Source organism: Haliaeetus albicilla, chromosome 22, assembly GCF_947461875.1.
Source record: "Haliaeetus albicilla chromosome 22, bHalAlb1.1, whole genome shotgun sequence".
In the NCBI taxonomy this organism is placed as follows: Eukaryota; Metazoa; Chordata; class Aves; order Accipitriformes; family Accipitridae; genus Haliaeetus; species Haliaeetus albicilla.
Genome location: NC_091504.1, coordinates 22351494 through 22368940, shown reverse-complemented (window position 1 = coordinate 22368940; position 17447 = coordinate 22351494). Strand labels below are relative to the sequence as shown.

Genomic DNA, 17447 nt, shown 5'->3' with positions numbered 1-17447 from the left:
TTTTAAATACTTTTTGGAAATAAACCACCACACTTTCAGAAGTGACTTCAAAACCAAAATCATTACTGTCTGTGAGATACATGCATCTAATAGTACGTACGGAGATGGACAAAGCCAAACCTGTGCTCCCCTGCCCATCTGCCAAGGCTGGCAGGGCCACTTTGACCCAGAAGACACTTAACTCCTTTAGCATTGTATTCTAGCTGATAAACCCAACTCCACCACAAGTCATCGCACACATAAGGTCACTAGACTGCAAGAGTAGAGGTTAAATAGTCATTATTTTATGTTTAGAAGGGAGAGGAAATTGCAAAGCCACGGTTGGCTGCCAGGGGAGGAAGGTGGGAGACACAAGAAAACCTGAAGGAACTGGAAAAACAGTTCATTCTCTGCATGCAACCAACATCGCACCTGAAAATGATCCAGCTCTGTGATGGACACAGTTCACTTGCAGCAGAACAACAGCAGTTGTCAGCTTTGTAAGCTTATCTTCCACCCTCCCTTTTCAATCACTCAGAGCTGAGAAGCGAGCAGTGTATGAAGCAACTCTCGTTCCAGAGGAAGTGGTAAATTTAGTCACTGGGGTTTTTTTAAGACACTTCTGCATTTTCAACAGAAATGTCATAGTCTTAAACCTTGTAAAGCAATGCTATGAGCCAGATAATCCTCTCCAGAGCACAGCTTGCCTCAAGCGTCAAGGCAGGAATACAGTTAAGAGTAACTAGACCATGTGAATAAAATAAGTTATGTGCAAATGCCTCCGTAAGCTACCGAGGCTCAGAACTGAACTTCAAAAGTTACAGTCACCTGGAGACAAAGGATCTGCACAGAAGCCAGACCACGCTGATACCTCTAAGTCCACTTCATTTCTCCACCAGTCATTATAAACACAGAATTTTACAGGCTGAGCACTCAGCTCTAACACAACATGCAGGCCTGTGTAGCTTCATGGACTTACAAAGTGATTTGCTTTTAATTTGTCCTCCTAAGATTTGGCTCAGCAGATTTTTGCCTCACTTTCCACATGCAGCCTTCCACCCCATATCCTAGGCACTGCCCTGTGAGAAGTCTTTGTACAAACCCTAAAAAGTAACTACAAATAATTCTGGTCATTCACCTTTGGAAACTATGAGCCACTAAATGGACAATAAAAAAGATGTTTGGGTTAATTTGCTATTATTACTGGATTAAATGCTAGGCAGACAGAATTAAGAGTAGTAGGAGAAAATTATTAATCCTCCAAAATCATCACCTCAAGGGAACAACTCCCCTGAAAGAAGCCCAGCTGAATCTGCACATCCAGATCGTCAGAACTCCAGGTCTCCATCTGTCAACTTTAAGAAACTTTCAGTTAAGATTAACTTCTCCTGTTTTAAGACCATAAAATATCAGTACAGGGTTTTCCCGCTCTCTCTCTCTCAGAGTTAATTCCCTTAATATCCCTTTTTTAATCACTACTAATGAGCATCAAAACAAATAATCAGTTTTTCTTTTTTTTTATTATTATTATTTCTAGCAGACAATTTACATAAAATTCCCCTTTTAAGTTAGTGATTCACAACTTCCTGCAATAAACTACTTAAGGAGCAGCTTTGGTAAAGAATGGAATGAAACAACCAACCGAAAAAAAAAATAAAAAAAAAAAAGAACAATCACAGCTGATTTTGAAACCAACACAATTCACCAAATTTAGATTCAAAAGAAAATCTGTCAAGCTGTATTTTCTCAGTGTTTCCAAATATTCAACCTTCCTCCTCCCTTTTCGGGCTTGTGCAGATGTAGGAGCTGCATTCTGTCAAGCAGTTTGTCCTGCTAGATCACGGAAATCCATCTTTACATGATTCGTAGACCTTGAATAGATGACTCTAAGGTCTTGAAAGAGAGAAAATCTTAATCACAATCTGCTACAGTATCCTGTATTAAATAATTCAGTGTAAATGCTGATGCTAAGAAAAACAAGTAAAAACCCTGAATATTTGAGATTAGACTCCTATTCAAGAGCCAGAGATGACTATAGTCATTCATTTCAAACTCATGCAAATATAGACCAATGATTCTACCCCCTTCCCCTGAAACTGCATTAAAGCAGCTTGTATGTCACCTCAATTTCTTATTTGGCTCCTGTCCCCACCAGAGCTTTCTGGCATCCTAGAATACAGAAAAACTATTCTTTTTCTAAAAGGCAGTGCACAGCTCTTAGCAGCTTGGGGAGGCCAGCAGAGACCTCTGTTGGACAGTCCTCAGCAAAGCAAGCACTTGTATTATTAAATCCTTTCACCGTTTTCAGTACAGTGCTTACTGCATTTTCTGTTTGAGGTAACTTCTTACTACTTTGGTAAGTTAATTATGAGAGGGCAGGACCATCTTCAGCAGAAAGACAGTGAGCTCAGTCCAAATGGATGGGAGCAAGAAGACGTAGAGGGCTGTGTCGAACCAATGATTGTTCCAGCCCGACTGTGGCTGAGGTAGAGGTCAGAGAAGGAAAGAATTAGTGGGATTCATTCCTACAGGGACATTAAGTGATTCCCTTAAAAAATTAAGTCTGGACTAGCACCATCTGCTAAGAAAAGTATATCTGCATTTACGCTGAATCTTGGATCTGTCTTCCTTATGGATTTCACTGATGGTCTTGAATATTCCAGTCTGGATTTCCTACTGCTAATAAAACCTGCATTAGGGCTGAGCCCCATAAGTTGATGCTAGAGATCAAAAAAATCCCACCACCGCACCCAGTTCACATAAACATGGTAGTAAAAGCATACCTTGAAATCCCAGATGGTCATTGCTCCATCAATGCCGGTGGTGCAGAATTTACGACAATCTCGTTTGTCTATCTCATAAATAGACACTTGGCTGAAAACAGAGAGTGGTAGCTGTAACACAGACACCCATTCCAGAGAGCCAAAAAGCTGGGAAATTTGGGTTGAATTCAACTCCTACTCTCTCAAAGGGAGACATGAGTATAGCGGAGCTTATGCTAGATTTTTGGTACAATGCTTCAGAAAAATAATCAAAGAAAAAGGATGTTGAAAGCTCTTTTATCACTTGGTGACTGTAGCCTAAACATTTTCCTCGAATAAAGACAAATTGCTTCACAAATGTTAGCATCCTCTGGGCTCACATACGTTTTTAAAATCCAAGGATATTTTACTCAATTAACCTGAATCAATCCTTTTGATGAATAAATACACATGAAAAAAACATCTGAAATAGGAAGCAGGTATGTGAATTCCTGTTTCAGGTGAATTTTGCCGACTACATTTTGCACAGTGCTACAAACCTCTTGTGAACCATCTACATATTTGATAAGATAAACTGTGTTCAAGTAACAGAACACATTAAACATGAGCAAACAGCAGTAGCATGCATGCCATATCAATGATTAACTTTACCAGCTTCCATGTAAGTCCCAGAAATAGACAGCTGTTAGTGAAAGACTAAAATGAAAACGGGATACCAGCTAAACCCATTTGATATGGCAAATTTCAGCTCTCGTAAGTTTGCAGCACATCCTGGGAAACCAAAGTGATGTGAAGAGCATTCCTTTCCCTAGTATTGGCAGCCAAGACACTCACGTTATACTGTTTTGGTGCAGTGTCTCCAGGGTAGTGTTACGATCTTCTGTAGTGGCTCTTTTATCCATGTTTCGGAAGCGTTCCATAGCAGAAATATTGCGCTGGATGCTCTGTTTTGGAATGTCTAGTTTGGAAACGAAGGTCAGCAAGCCACGGTCATCACAGTTAAAGAGCATCGGGCAGCAGTCATGGCCCTACAACCAGACATCATGAAAGCATGTCAGGAAACATAACCAACATAATCACCATTTCGTTTTTCTGCTGCTGTTAATTGCAGAAATGCACATACTAACACTATGGAAGAGCTTGCTTATTACTAACTTCATAATGTGTGGTATTTCTCCCTCTTCAAAACACTACAACACTCTACAAGGAGAAAATAATAGACACTTACAGCTGCCACCACACTGTTCTCAGAGACAAACGACACGCTCAGGAGTGGGAGGAACTCTGTTTTCAGCTGCGAAACCCTGAACACAAGAACATTTGTTAGAGGACTTCACTGAAACCTCTCATCTTTTGCTCCAACAAAAAATAGAGACCGTTCCCACACAAGGATTATTGGAAAAGACGTCCGTGTAGCTCAGTTGTCCTGAGGTGACACCAGAAGGTTGTAATTTGTAGTAAAAAGTTTTAACCTAATGAAAGTGTCCTGGAAGATCTATAACAAACACAAAGTATTCCAGGTGAGAGGCTGAAGTTATCTACTATTTTGTGTAAACAGTGGCAAAAGTTTAAAAAGAATACCCTCAAAAAAGGTTCAAACTGCTGAAGCTATTAATTTCATTTGCATGTGAAAAACACTTAACATCAAGTTTTAGTGCTTGGCATCATCTTTTCAGGAGGAAAAAGCCTGTATGGTAAATTAAGTCAACTTTTGTGACTTTTTAACAAATGAGAAAAGAATTCTAGAACACTTTATACTTAATGATACCCCAGCCAGGTACTTATACAGCTGTAGCCATCAGAATCATAATTCAAAATGAAGCACAGCAATGCCTGGCTGATCCACTAGAGATCTCTGCTATTGAAACATATGGGGAATCTCTTCCTTCTTGCTTAGAAGGCCATGGACACTGAAAAGGTATTCAGATCAAGATGAAGAGCAGAAGGAGGGATTCTTAATAAAATATTTTTTTGGACTGGAAGGTGTAAGTTGAAATCTTGCAGTAACAGTGTCTTAAGGACAGTGGTTGGAATTAACAGTTCATGAAATGAACAACTTACTTTCCAGATCCTCTTTGGGGATAGGGTCTTAGTTATGGACTGAGCATGTTTCTGGATTCTCATGAATCCATTTACAAGGAAATATTGTTTCCCCAATCACTAGAGTGGACTGTATTTTTTTTCCAATGCTTCTTTCCCTGCCAGAGTAAATTCACTATAACATCGATGAAGAATTCTTGTAAGAAATTTAAATTGTATAATCTAAAATTCTAAGAATCTACCTTATTTATATAGGCCTCAAAGAGACTCCAGGAATCTACAGTAAAATTGTCAAAACTGGTAACAGCAGTCCCGGCTCTCGTTGTTGCAAGTGCAATATTCCACATACTGCTTCCTTCTGTGTCAAACAGCTAATGACGAACAGAAAGAGCATACTTACATCATATTTTTTGAGGCATCAGCAACTGACACAGTACTATCATGACTGACCCAGGCTAGGCGGTTACCACTGGCAGAAAAACTGACACTGTGCACCCATCCGCCACTTCCAGCACCCCCAAATTCTGACATCAGCTGCCCAAACGGCATTTTGGAGCCCCATGGTGTACTGGCTGGTTTTTCATCCACTTCCTTAATGTAAGCAGAAAACACCCTGCAAATAAAAGATTTCAGCATGAACAAAGACAGAAAAAACCTCCTGGGAGCTGCATATACATTTCACATTGGAAGCTCATAGATGCATTCTAATAAACCCTGTCTCCCCCTAAACTACGGTATCTTTAAACAAGAAGCCACCAGTGGCTTGGAAGCTTCAGTATACACAGAGAAAGCAATAGTACAAAGGGTGTGTGTAATGCATATAGGTTTCTCATAAATGCCATTCCTGTATCTCTCTCCTTTTTTTTCCAGAAGATGGCACAAAAACATACATTGCCATTGCATTATCCACTGTGCTAAGACTTCCCTTTCATCCTTTTGCAGTGCTAATAACTCTGAGAGTCGATTCTTCAGTTAGAGAAAAACTGCGAATTGCACTGTATAATCAGAAGCTAATACAAACACCTACAAAATTACCCACTTTTTAAGAACAGTCGCTTTTTAGCAGGATTTCAAAGAAAGAAAACTGATGTTCAAGTGCCAGCAAAGGGGCTCTGAGCCACCTTATTCTGCCTCGTTACTGAAAGAATGTCTTGAAAACCTGAAATACCACAATGTTTTTACAGTTTTTTTCCCAGCACTACAATTTTCAAGATATGTTTAAATAGAAAGCCTCCCCCTTTCATCAAATTCCTTCTGCATGATTCAGACATGCCACAATATGGTGTTCTTGACTGTTACCATGGAAGTTACTGGGACGTCACAAACATAGGATTAGAGTCCATTGCACAGGAAGAGCAAGTGAGCTACGCCATACTACTACCAGAGAAACATTTCAGTATAAACGAAAACCCATGATCAAATATTCATGTTTGCAGTCAAACACAAAAAGGACTTATTCTACAGTGAGTTTAAGGAAATGTTGCCCCCCCTCCCTGTTTTTTAAATCTTTTACATGTATGGGGTATGCACTTCAAAAGGTACCTATATTCAGCTTATTCAAATAAAGCTGATCATTTGGAACAAGAAGCGTTTAACTTCAGCTATATTAGGTACAGATTTTCAGAGAATTAAGTATGAATTTGTATTCGGCTCTATCAGTTTAAATATAATTAACGATAACCCTTCAACAAACTTAATTGTATAGAGACATCTAAAAGGACAGTTCTCTTAATGTATGGAAATAGGACAAGATGTTTAAAGCAACAGCCTTTGACACAAGGCAGAAAAATCATTCCTAAGTACCAAAAGACCTTGAAGATAACTCTTAGTTAAAAAAAAAAGTCTTTTCCCTTACTAAAGTCTCCCTCTCTTTTAAAACCAAAATCATCTCAGCTTGAAGGCCTCAGCCTTCAAAGAACATTGGGAAATTACTTTCATTCCCACAGCAACATTGTTCCAGCCAGAATGTAAAATTCACACCTATGCGGTGCTGTTAGCTATATATATATATATATATAAAAATATATATTTCTAAAGACAAACGTAAGAGGAGCTCATCTAGGCCAGCCACCAAAAAAACTCTGCTGAATACCTATCAACTTGGAGCCTCTTCTGCCCTCTTTTTCCAAAATGTCTCCCACTTAGCTGCTTATTAGTTGGTAGCAGCTCTGGCAGATCCATTTCATACTTTTCTTCAGAACCACCTATCAGAATAGATATATACTTCAGGCCCAGATATCTATTACCTTTAATTTGTAACTGAACATTCCCTAGAACTGGAATTCTAGAGATCTGCACTCATCATTTACCAAAGAGAATATTCTTTCATGGTTTTGGGGAAGAAATAGAAACATAAACCCAGTACCAATCTCCACTACTTTTCCTTTCTTAAATGTTTCCATATGGAGATTTCTATGATAAAAACAGTAAAATTATTAAATGATTCATCCTAAAGTACAATGTTAAGGAAGAGCAGAAAGTTTCCCAAATGTTTTAAACCAAGATCTGGTTTTTTTTCAAAATACACCCCATTTTCAGAGAAATAAGATGCAGGACAGAATGAGTTTTCTGATGGGAAACAAAAGACTAAACAAGTCATCTAGAGAATGCTCCTAGGAAATTGACTGAATTACACCTTGACTTTCTTAAGGAAAAAAACAAAACAAAACAAAACAACACCACCCCCCCCCCCCCAAAAACCCACAAAACCACACTGAAGAGAAAATGATGCAAATCTAACTCCTCAACCAAAACAGGAAAGAGGAGATCATCAGGAATGCAATGTACATAACAAGCACCAAAGCCTGGAGACAAAAGAGCTCAAGTCCAGAGAGAGAGAGAGAGAGAAATATATCTACAAATATATCAGCTGACCTAATGTCAAAGTCCCAAGACGCTTTACGAACACGCATGAAAAAGCTTCCACATGTGAAAAGCAATTGCTTCTGTAAGATGAATGAGTATGTTCTACAACACATTTTTTTTGTGAAAAGAAGTGAGTATGTATAGTTTATCTAATTAAAACCGGAGCTAATGCAGAAAAGGGACACAACTCTCCTCTTCCTCCCAGCTTCCATTTAACATCTCTCCTTACATAAAAAGGTATCAAAGGATAGAATTTAGATGCATGGGTTTCATTCTGAAATAAGGAATGTAATAATCGGTCCCACCTCCCCCTCCCACTCTTTCTTAGTAATTTTTAGTACACACTTTGAAGCTTAAAAATTGCCCTATTACATAAAGAATTTAAGAAAAGAGGCTTTCATTATTATTCAAGGTACAAGTGATTAAGTAAAATATGAATTAAAGTCAACCACTCTGCAGACAGCTCCCCATGCAGACTTCATTGCAGTGACCCCAATCACTCAGCACAGAGCAACTTGCAGGACCTATCCCTCATGCTGCAATTTCATAACCAGTTTGAAAGACTACCCCATCCATCTCACATGCCGATCTGATTTTACCAGCCTTTTTCTTATTGTTCTTCAAAATGTTATGCTGAGTTTCAGGAGGATCAATTCCTTGACCCTGCTCACCACAGGGCTGCAAGAACATTAAGGCTAGCATAGGCAAAGGGGAGAGAACAAGTGACTCAGGAAAGAAAAAGGTGAGATACCTCCTTTGGAAGCACCGAGTTACCCTGATTTTGGAACTGCAGCATTAGGATATTGGGTTTTAAACTCTAAGTAACAGTGATGTTGTTCTACAAGATAGCCCCTGTTAGTCTAACTTCAGCCAAAAAACTAGATCTCATCACTGAGTGCTGAGTAGTAGTACTTCCATGTACTCCTAGTAAAGAAACCCATCATTGCATTAAATTCAGGCGTGTCCCTCAATAGATACATGTTAGTAGTCCAAAGTCAGCATGCAGCAGCACCAAAGCCAAAGTCTCTTAAGCTGGATATTTTATTTTGGTAACAACAACAGTATGCAATGAGCCATCTTCTATTCTAATAGCAAATGCATGATCAACATGCTCATGCTACTGACTAACTTGAACCAGTAATCCAAATTGATGTACAAATGCTTTATTTTCTCTCACCTGCACTTGAAGTCACAGGATCCCGCAGCCAGCAAAACATTGTTGGGGTGCCAGTCCAGGCTAAGGACAGTGGAACGAATGGGCTTTTTAATGTGTTTGCTCACCCACCTAAATAAAAAAATAAAAAAAATAAAAAAAATAAGAGAGAGAGAGAGAGAAAATTCATATGAAAATATTTTACCAGACTCCCCCAAATCCATGAAGTACTCCTCAAAAAGATCACCCCTTGCCAATGACTAAACACATCAGTTTTGCAAAACACACACTATGTCCAAATCTTTCATATTCCCTTGTACAGTCTGTGAACTTTATATGGTTATCTTCATTAAAATTCTAAATACTGTGAAGAAACTCTTGTTAAATATGTATCTCTTCACCTGAGTCCTATTCCCCTTCTAACTAATTTTTATAATGCATCAGACGGAACTCCTTAATGTGAATTTTGCACAGTAACTGCCTGGTCCCTTACATCCTATGAATAAGAGCTCAGCTTTGACTCTCATATTGAGCTAAGCAGCACTATTTTCTTAGATCACTAAGTACAAGTCCTCTCCAACTCCTTCTAATGAGCTTTACAGTCATCTCTCTTGCCTATTGACTTTTCTACTGTTTAATAATACAGTAACTATAAAACACAACAAGTAAATGGGTCAACTGCCAATTCTATGACCAGTGTATACATCTCAATTATTTGAGGTACAGCAAAAAGTGGTCGTGATGTCAAATGCATCAATATTAGCCTAAATATGTCTCAGCAGATTTAGTTTGTTTGAACTATTTACAAAATAGTAATGAAATCTGTTATTCACTTGATGGCCTTTGGGATGATGGTGCTTTTTCTGTGAATTTACTTCCATCAGGCACAAGCAGTTTCAAGGATCGCATTAAATTATTTGTCTTCAACATATGGGGGTTTGATTCTTCTGCAGACAAGTGAGGCAGAGAAAGTGTTAATAACTGAGTATGTTGGAAGGCATAAAAGTCCAAAACGATCTTTAAAATGTATTTTGCAGATGGTCTCATTGTTTACCATCTCCACATGGAAGACTGAATACAGAACAGCAGGCACAGACACCTGTATTTTTATGCATGTTTATGCAACCCAAAATAATAGATATTCAACATACTGATTTCACCTACAGATGATGGTAAATGTAGCTCCAACACACAGCTACAAACGTAGATCCATTAAAGATCAGAAGCACTACATTTAAATGCCAAATGGAAAAAAAAGTTAATGGAGGAAATATCTATGATAGTCCTGTCTGAAATCTATAAACTGTGATAAAAATATATGACAGAATATAGAACAGGTAGATGACAAGCTCAAACATCTTCTAATCGACCACCCTGGAGATAAGTCACATACTTGAATTCTTTAATGACAAGAAATGGCCCAAAATAATCTATACGGAAGAAAGACTCAAGTCAAGGTTTCTTCATTCATTCTGGAAGAAGGTGGGGGGAGAAAACATTTCTCTTATTTCAACCATACAGTTGTGCTAAAGAAATTTTTACTCTGCAGAAATTCTTGCACTTTTAGAAAAGCAACATATGTTTGTGGCAGTCAGCTGGAACACATCCACACCAACACGTATAACCTGAAAATTGGCTAAGTCCAAGGCCTTTAGGTGCTACACCAGAGTAAAGACGTAAAAGAGGGAATCCTCTCCCTAAGCTGTAAAAAGTCCATGAAGGAACTGATGAGGCCTATCCCTCTTACACTTCCTGAAGATTTTAGGAATTAAGGAAACAGTAACCTAGTTACCACCTAAAATCCAGGCTTTAGCTTTCCCATGCAGACATTAAAAGTATAAATGGAAATTAAACTTAAACAGCTCACCAGTCATTTTCAGATTCAAAGTAGCATACAGATATAAGTCGAGCTCCACTTCCCACAGCAAATTTATTCTCCAAGGGAGACCATTTTACAAAGGTGGCTGCACGATTAATTCTCAGGATCACAAGGGTTGGTTTCCACACGCCGTCTTTCTGACTCCAGACATAGGCATTACGGTCTGCACCGCAAGTTACAATGCGATCGCTTTTGGGAGCCCAGTCAATACCTACAATTTAGAGTTCACATTAATAAACTTTTCCCTTTACATACTGTTTGCTTTACAGTAAGCCAGAACAAAGACAATCTCACAGCCTTCTACCACAGAGACAGCCATTAATGTTTTGTTAGTATCCCCCTTGTTCACTTATTCTCCAGGCACCATTTTAAACTGTTAGGGATATCAGTTTGTCCCTCTAGCTTTCATCAGAATTGCAGATCCCAAATTTCCAGGTTCCACAGAGAATTTGCCCGCTAAGGAAGCCCGCTCTGAGGGCTGGCCAACAGGTGGAGCTCTGCAGACTGGCTAAGGCCTGTCCACCCGCAGGCTGCAAACCACTGGCTTCTGCAAGAGACCCGTTTCAACAGCTGAAACCCAGCAATTCTAAAACTAAAACTATGCACAAACCTCTAACATAGTTGTCTGCTTGCTGCCAGACCGCAGTCATGATCTAAAAGTTTAGATAGCAGGGGGATTTTTTTTTTTAGAAGTTATCAATCTTTATGTACTTACTGACAGAATCCTGACATTTTTTCCATGCCTATTAAAGCAGTGCCATGAGAAACATTTACCAAGCAAAAAATAACAAATTCAAAGAATAAAATGAAGCCTTTGATAAGTCTGCCATTGCTTCTTTCCCCTCCTATGTAATGAGGGATGCTCTTAACTGGAAAGTCTTACAGCAACATTATTTTTCATCTTTTCCTTAGCATCCTTCTCGAGATGCAGAGTACAATCCTGAACTCTCTTGCCACAAAATTATATTTCAATGGTTTTCCATAACTGCATTCAGTATTAAAAACATTCCTTAAGCACACAAACTGAAAAAAAGGATAAAAGATATGGAAATAATTTGTACTAATTTAACCATATTATTTATATATGGTCTACTTCAAAATAGGCTTATGCTTAAAAAGTTCAATTTTAAAGAGGCTGGTAGTCTGAAACCATAGTTACACCAGCCAATCTAGCACTGCTTTTGAAAGAGTGGACCATCCTGCCTCTCTACTTCTATTGCCCACCACCTCCCTGACACCAGCACTGCTGTTCTGACCCATGGCAAGTTCAGCTTTTTAGCTCAGCAGAAAACTATGCCAGCAAAAAGAGTGAATAATGCTCTTCCTGTAAGTGAACAGAAGCAGCTCACCACAAATCTCTGAATCAAGACACAGAAGACAAGGGACCTTGGGCAGCAGCTGAATCACTCCCATCAGAGGCAACAAGTGGTTTGATCAGTCCATCTCCTGTGTCTAACCACCGTTTAAGTCTACTCTTTACAACCACCACAGCGTTTAGCATTCCAAAGGTATATGCGATGCAGGAAAGCAGGGAGGGCTGTTTTCCCAAGTCATGAATATTTGGCTTCTAACACTAACAGGTACAAGTAAAATGCAGAGAAATGTCTTTGGGGAACAGCATGTCATTCGTAAATTCAGCCCAAGTGACTCCTCACAAAAGAGCACATACAGTTGTGCTCTTTGACAACAAGAATCAGATAAATTGAATAAAGTTCCTGTAAAGCTCTGTTGGGCAGATACTTCTGCCCATTAGCGAGTTGAGAACAGAATAAAGGATATTGATGTTTTGGGCAAGTGCTTGTATTAATTACTTTCAATTCCTTAGAGAATAAAGCCCTTATTAAAATATCACCATGAAAAAAAAATAGTAATATAAAAGACTACCACAGGACAATCATATTTTAAAAATAACACCTTGTGACTCATTGTGGCAGCTCTTCTTACATTTTCATTGTGCATACAGATACTGTAGTAAAATGTGCTCACTGATGGTACGTCATAAGTCCGTGACTGACCACTTCAAGTCTTTATACAGGCCCTAAAAAAGGGTATTTATTGCTGTTGGAAACCACAAACCAATGCAACAGTTGTACACTTGATGAAGTTTTAACACTAGCACTTGAAAGGGAGCAGTATGTGTCACCAGGAGAGTTTGAGACACAACAAGACTGAAAATTTATTCTTATTATGTCGTTACAGATGAAAAATAAGCAACAGATAAGAAAGAAAGGCTGAGTAACTCTACCAAAACGTCTGGAAATGAAATAGGGCTTTCCTTCCTAACATTCATTGCATGAAGTCCAGAAAAATACTGCAAAGCTCTCCGTAAGTGGGCATGCCAACCTATAAAAAGATCTATTTACTCAACACTTGCAGATTTCCTATTCAGATTCTCAACTGGGGAAAACAGGGGGCGGACAAACTTCATGTCTGGCACAGCACAATCTTCTCTTACCTGTAATGTGTCCATTGTGTTCCTTTAGCTCATGAGCCTTTACCCACTGGTTCCCGCTCTTCTTGTAGATGTGGACTTCATGATTATTAGGGCTAATGGCAATCTCTTGAAGAAGAAATAAAACAATCCAATAGTACAGAAGGCTTTTTAATACCAAATGCTTCACTTGGAAAGCTTTACTTTTCTAATCTAAAACCCGTATTCTCAAATTTCAGAGCATTACATGGATTTTGTAAACAAAGGGCCAACATCCCTGCATAATCTCAAATAATTATGGTCATAACATGGTCATGAGTATACTGCACAGAAAGACAATATCCTTGGAACATAACAGTCCACATTATAGTGGAAAGCTAGGCTATTAAAAGAAAGAGCTGGTTTGGGGTATGGAAATAGAGGGTCATAGAGGGTAAGGGCCAGGTCATTCTCACGAGGTGCAGACCAAGAGGCAAAGCTTTCTGGAACACTAGCAAGACTAGATTTGCTCATATGCCAGAGTTCCAGTAATGGGTTTAGAATAGCTCAGATTTAGAAGACGCGTGCTTTTTGCATCAGAAGTGGAACGTTTAACATGTGGCACTATGTATTTGACCATACCTTGACCAAATGTGATCCAGAACATTACAAGATCACAAATTGACAGCAAAGAGAAAATAGCAACTGAAAAAAAAATTAAAAATTAAAACTAATGTATTACTTACGAGTACGGTCTCTGTTCCATGCATGGCAGGTGATTGGCTCTAGTAAAAACTGATGTAGAGACATTCCGAGTTAAAGATATTCCTATGTTGTAAAAATTGAAAAAGCTGAAAGGTGTAAAATTGAAAACAAAACACTTCAAAATTAGATAATTATTAAAACAAAATCAGCCTTCAACCTTTACCAAGGTTGTTTCAGTCCAGTATTACAATTTACTTACAGAAGATCACAATTTACTCAGTAAATAAGTTAAGGCCACTAAAGAGCTGCCTTTGCTGTATGGCCTGATATGTTCAGCAGGCTGATGAATTTTAACTGTCTTGCTTACTATAGCTAATTGCAATTGCCCTAAAAGCCATATATGCATGCTTCTTAGTACATCCTCACAGGCAAGACAGCAGGTTCTTAGGAAATCTAACAAACCTAATAGTTTTACTATAGAAATAGAATACTTGGAAAAATAAAATTCTAGGAGCATATCTCAGTGAACTGATTCAAAATCCTGACAACTATCAAGGCTCACAGGCAGCACTACAATAAAATCTTTTTCTTTTTTATATATATATATATCAGGAGGTTAAATTGGTGTGTCCAGAACATTTATATGTAATTGTAATCTGCTGATGGATTATTTGATAAACCCATTTATATGTATCCTAGGGAAAAATTACTAAGATTAGTAATTGACTAATTACTAATTTCTTCAAATCAATTCTAGCACTAAACAGTTTTAGTTAGGCTTTTCCCCCCATGAGATTCAAACACTAAAAGAACAAGCTGAATCATTCTAGTTTGTAAATATTTTGTTTAAAAAAAGCTAGAGACCTAGTTTTTTCTTTAACTTATGACTGCTACAAGAGACAGTGCTGAACACCTGTAACTGGAGGCGCACCGACCTGCAAATACAAAGTTGTTTAAAATATTATATCATATTCTGTGTCCTGCATTAACCAAGGGCAGCATAAACGGACGGAAGGTAACATCGTAAAAACCCCAGGTCACCTGTAATAATTAAAATGTGCAAAATTCAATACATACAACTTGAATTTGTCAATTCCTTCCATATATTCCACTCATTTTCATAGCAATTTAACCTTTGCTGATGGATCAAAGTCTTTTTACCCCTACATATACATCTAAAAAGAAATACCTCTGTGATGTCATTCCAAGACATCCACACCCATTATAGCCTGAAATTACAACATACCCAAGTATGGCCATGTTAGCAGAGGGTGGAGACTTCAGGACAAGGTAGGAATTTGGAAGCAAACAGGAAATGAATGGCAGTCCAACAGAAACTCAGTAGTGAATGAAAGATGAGTACGTTCTTACGGAGCTTAGCCATTACTATCACACCACTAGTTTAACAAATGTGCTGAAAGCGCTGAGTCTTGGAGCAGAGATGATACAGTACTTTGCCAATCCAAATAACTGGAGAGACTTTTTCTTTTCTCCTTTTTTTTTTTTTAAAGAAATCAAGCACTGCTATTTTAAAGAAATACAACTTACAGATACATTTCAAATGTACTTCAAATATAACTATATGAGCTTTAAGTCCAGGTCATAATTTTAACCAGCATGATTTTCATGTTTTTTCTAATAATCATATTCTACCAATCAAATGAAGCTATTAAAAATATGCAGTCCTAAGCAAAAGAATTAATTATTTTTTATTAATGTGAAAACGTTGACATAATCCAAGCTACCTTTGACCTTGGACAGCCATGATTTGAGATTCCATGTGTTAATATAAGCAAAACACAACTGCAAATTGCTTTTTCCACGATCTTGCTTTAGTACATGCCAACATTCAGTAGCCGTACATTTCCATATACAGGAAAAGTTGCAGAGCTGTTCCACCAACAAGGAATGCTCAGCCTTTTCCACTCTTTCCGAAATAAAATGTAAAAATATCCAATCTCCCCCTCCTCAAGGAACGCAGCTATTTTGAAACACTTTCTAATACAACCCTGGTATTTTCTTCACAGATTGGCACTACACATAAACAACATGGTCCCATCCTAACTTCTGGTTCAGAGATTTTTACTAACCTACATGCTGTTCCCAAAGACAGCCTAGACAAGCAATATGATCCATTCCTTCCCACTGGTTGAGTTTCTTGAACACCGTAACTTGGAGCAAGCGACTGTTTTCCATTTTGCTTTGGTGACAAACTCATAAAAACCAACAGTGATGATAATCTCAAAAAGTACTGCTATTTCTGTCATCTGATAGTTGCAGTGCTATTTTCTTCAGAAAGATAAATCTCAATGAAGTCTTCCAGTTATATCTATTCCTTACCAATACACAGACAAAATCAAACTCACATTTCACTAGAGAAAATGGAACTGGCTCTACGATTCCTGATATAATTCATATGTAGTAAACCCCTCAATGCCCTCTTTTCAGCCAGCCTCAGAATCTCACACAGGGAAGATACTGTTATGATAACTCTGTTAGTCAAGTACTTAACACAGCTATCCCTGATCTTTTTCAAATGCAAAGTAACTGTCCTTGAGTTTCAATAAAATTTAAAACAAAAAAAGGAGGGGGGGGGGAGGAGGAAATCTTGCACCTTTGTACAGCAGGAGTTCTTTCAGCATGTAGACTGAAAAGATCAAGGCTGGGAAGCACAGGACTCAGCTGCTGTCATCTCTCAATGGGGTGAGAAATATGTGGTGTAAGACCATCCCTGGACAAGCAACTAGCAAGGATGCAGACTCATAAGTGGAGATAGCATGTGCATAAGAAAGAGAAAGGGATCTTTTTAATCCTTGCCTATTTTCAGAGCACCTACATTACTTCCAAACATCTGGAAGAGAAGCGCCCATAATTAAGGACTGCCTCCTCCTACTGTCACTCCCTCCCAAGTCACTCAGCGCAGCTCTCCCAAGAGGGTGACTCCTCACAGGCAAGCCTACTGACACAGGACACCATTACCATTATAAAGCCGACCGGTTTGGGATGGATTGCGGGCTGCGGCCCTGCCCCACGCTGATAACACAGGTGCACAGCGCTGCTGCGGAGGCCACGGTGGGGCAGGAGGCAGGGCTGGAGGGGGCCCGCCCCGCTGCTCCCCCCCCAACCCGGGCGGCCCCCTCCCTTCAGGGCGAAGGGGCTGAGGAGATCCCCACCGCCTCACCCTCAGAAGGGTGCCCTCCCCAACGCCCCCGCCCAGCGGCAGGGCCGGGCACGGCCCCCCACCCCCGGGCAGGCCGGGGCTGAGGTGACTCCCCGCCATCCCCTCAGCACCGGCGGGCCTGCTGGCTCCCCCCACCCCCCCTAATCCCTCTCAGGGCGGAGGCAGGCCGGCCCGGCGGTACCGCCAACACCCACCCCCAGCACGGGGGACTCACCTGAGGTGAGGGGAGCGGAGCGGGACTCGCGGACTCTGGTCAGTCAACGCGACTCCGCTCCGGTCGGCGGGAGAGGGAGCGGCCGGCGGCTGAGGCCGTAGGGGGGGGGGACCCGGCACTGACAAGGGAGCCAGGAAACGCGCTCTGCGCCTGCGCGCCGCCCGCCGGCCGCCCCGCGGGCTGCGCCTGCGCCGCCGCCGCGCTGCAGGGGCGGGGGGGGAAGCCGGGGCGCGCCGGGGAGTCGCTCTGCGCCTGCGCG

General features: G+C 39.9%; 2 protein-coding genes across 5 annotated transcripts in view; one reads left to right on the top strand and one right to left on the bottom strand.

Annotated features, from left to right (window-relative positions):
- Positions 1-1480: 1480 nt before the first annotated feature.
- On the bottom strand, positions 1481-17353 carry ARPC1A (actin related protein 2/3 complex subunit 1A). Of its 2 annotated transcripts, none has more exons than XM_069810352.1 (10): positions 17189-17353; positions 13835-13939; positions 13134-13238; positions 10667-10889; positions 8824-8931; positions 5182-5394; positions 3970-4045; positions 3576-3769; positions 2763-2853; positions 1481-1872 (listed from the first exon to the last, which is right to left on the bottom strand). In XM_069810352.1, the coding sequence occupies exons 2-10, from the start codon at positions 13896-13898 to the stop codon at positions 1834-1836; spliced, it is 1113 nt and encodes a 370-aa protein (XP_069666453.1). In that variant the 5' UTR covers positions 13899-13939; positions 17189-17353; the 3' UTR covers positions 1481-1833. The 2 variants fall into 2 exon arrangements, with proteins under 2 accessions (XP_069666453.1, XP_069666455.1); XM_069810354.1 differs by having other exon boundaries at positions 13835-13916.
- Positions 16671-17447, top strand: part of KPNA7 (karyopherin subunit alpha 7) — a 61387-nt gene continuing 60610 nt past the window's right edge. For 2 of the 3 annotated variants that reach the window (XM_069810350.1, XM_069810349.1), the window contains exon 1: positions 16671-16838. The gene's annotated coding sequence lies outside the window, so the exon portion shown is untranslated. The remainder of the gene's footprint in view (positions 16839-17447) is intronic. The other variant, XR_011329349.1, reaches the window with a different exon arrangement.

Bases quoted from the DNA above. Each gene is read 5' to 3' on its own strand.
- ARPC1A (XM_069810352.1), bottom strand. From the start codon at position 13,898: ATGTCTCTACATCAGTTTTTACTAGAGCCAATCACCTGCCATGCATGG. The intron at 10,890-13,133 runs GTAAGAGAAGAT...TCTAAATTGTAG, and splicing joins ACACAATGGACACATTACAG to GTATTGACTGGGCTCCCAAA. The intron at 3,770-3,969 runs GTAAGTGTCTAT...GTCTGGTTGTAG, and splicing joins AGAACAGTGTGGTGGCAGCT to GGCCATGACTGCTGCCCGAT.